At 59.0% G+C, this 2,173-nt stretch overlaps 1 protein-coding gene across 1 annotated transcript in view; it reads left to right on the forward strand.

Moving 5' to 3' along the window:
* The window catches only part of Ccdc57 (coiled-coil domain containing 57), a 50,872-nt gene that overhangs the window by 40,075 nt on the left and 8,624 nt on the right, over positions 1–2,173 (forward strand). Inside the window, exons 16-18 of the mRNA XM_013033093.1 lie at positions 550–618; positions 863–1,037; positions 1,875–1,957. Coding sequence (XP_012888547.1) covers positions 550–618; positions 863–1,037; positions 1,875–1,957 — 327 coding nt within the window. The remainder of the gene's footprint in view (positions 1–549; positions 619–862; positions 1,038–1,874; positions 1,958–2,173) is intronic.

Genomic DNA, 2,173 nt, shown 5'->3' on the forward strand with positions numbered 1-2,173 from the left:
TTTTTTTGCCATTTCTGGGGCTTGAACTCAGGGCCTCTGGATCCCACTGGACTGGTACCTTACCACCGAAGTCACGCTTACTTCTGCCTTTTGCTTGCTAATTGGCTGATTCCAAACTTAATTCTCAGATCTCAGCCTCCAGAGTAGCTAGGATGATAGGCATAAACCAACGGCACCCAGTTCTAAATATGTTTTATTCGAAGAAATCTCCAGAACATCAAATAAACATGCTTGTTGTCCCTTCAGCAAAATGTTCACATTATCCGGCTTCAGCTTCATCCCAACAGACAGAATATTTTCTTAAACTTCATTAATCGATTCCAAACAACAAAGCAGGCACAGGCTCATGGCACCCCTTGAGGTAGCGGTGGAGGTGCAGTGCGGGCTGCCCCTGGGCAGTGGAGGCCACACTGTCCACCCTGAGGCCACACTCCACACAGCCCTGAGGCCCGAGGCGGGGGAGAGCTGCTTCCTGTCCTTACCAGAAGGCTCGCTGCCCACCACAACAGGACACGACGTGACGTGGCGCCGACTGCTGTCTCCCTACAGGACCGGAAGTGTGCAAAGAAAAAGAGCTCCTTGGAGCTGGCCGGGAGGAGCCAGCCCCCCTCCGCACAGGTCAGCCCAGGCCCCCCCATGGGCGGGGCTGGGGCTGCAGCCCCACCAAGGGGCCTGGGGTAGAGCAGGGGCTGGAAGGGTGGTGGGCTCGGTAGAGGGACACAACACCCCATGTGCACCCTCCCCACAGTGGCCCCCACCTGGCGGCCCATCCAGTGCTCCCCGTCCCCTGGGGAGCTGGGGAGGGAGGCTGGCCGCAGGCCACCCCTGCTGACCCTGTCCTGCCTCACTCCTGTGGAGGCAGACTGCCACTTGCCAGAAAGAAAACCGGTCCCCGAAGCCACGGCAGGCTCAGGACGTCCCTGGGGAAGACGGACACCTTGCCCGCAGGTCGTCCTCACTGGCCAGCAGCTCCCTGCAGGACACCTGGCGGCTACTAGACCTGGGCTCCAGCCCCTCGCTGGATGACTCCATGCCAGGTAGGACACCCCGGCCTGCCCAGCGGGGCCCAGACACGTACAGGCACCCCGACCTCCAGGGAGTGGAGTCAAGGTGTTGCATTCTTTAGTCCATTCCATTCCCTAGCTTTCCTTTTAGCAGTCTTCCATCTGCCGTCCCTTCCCTCTCATCCAAGGCCGTTTCCCAGACAACGTACCACAGGCCCTGCAACCGTGCACAGGCATGGAGTCTGCCTCCCTACCGAAAGGACGCAGTGGGGACAGTTCCACAGCAGAAAAGACCAGCACAGCCAGGTGGCGCCCACCTGCAGGCCGTGCTAATCCGTAGGCTGAGATTTGAGAGTTAGAGCTCAAAACCAGCCAGCCGCAAAATTCCAGAGTCAGAGGCATGGTACAAGTGGTAGAACACCAGATATAAGCAGAAAAAAACAAGAGAGCACAAGGCCCTGAGTTCAAGCCCCAGCATACACACAAGCACACGCATACATGCGCGCGCACACACACACAGAGAGCTCAGTTCTCAGAGTTCACTCACTGTCATGGAGCCAGGACCGGGTCCTGCTCTAGGCCACGGCCCCCTCCATCCATCGGTCATGGGCATCCCGTGCACCGCTGCCCGCAGCTCTAGCATAGGCCGCTGGTCACCAGGAAGGTGTTAGACTTTTCCTGAAGCCCTCGGTGGGCACAGGAAGGTGAGGTAAAGGAGAGGCTACTTGAAAAGAACAGACCAGAGCCAGCAGGGTGGAGCCAGAGCCCAGGGCGTCCTGCCAGCTGCTGCTCTGCCGTTGCGGCCTCAGCAGAACCTCAGCGCGGCGGAGCGCTGAGCTGGCTGTGGCTCCTGAAGGCCTCGCCTGGCAGCACAGCCAGACCTGGGCCACAAAGGACAGAGGATGGCCATCCCCAAGGGCATCGCTGGCAGTGGCTGGCATGCTGCCTGCCAGGTCCAGCCCTACCCCGCAGAGGGAGGGAGACGCCCTTGGTGGGCGTTATCTCATCTTCAAATCTACCAGCTTACACCCCTCCACCCCCTGCAGTTTTTTTTTTTTTTTTTTGGTCGGTCCCGGGACTTGAACTCTGGGCCTGGACGCTGTCCCTCAGCTCTTCAGCTCAAGGCAAGTGCTCTACCATTTGAGCCACAGCACCACTTCCGGTTTTCT

This window comes from Dipodomys ordii, unplaced genomic scaffold, assembly GCF_000151885.1.
Source record: "Dipodomys ordii isolate 6190 unplaced genomic scaffold, Dord_2.0 Scaffold163, whole genome shotgun sequence".
NCBI classification, from domain to species: Eukaryota; Metazoa; Chordata; class Mammalia; order Rodentia; family Heteromyidae; genus Dipodomys; species Dipodomys ordii.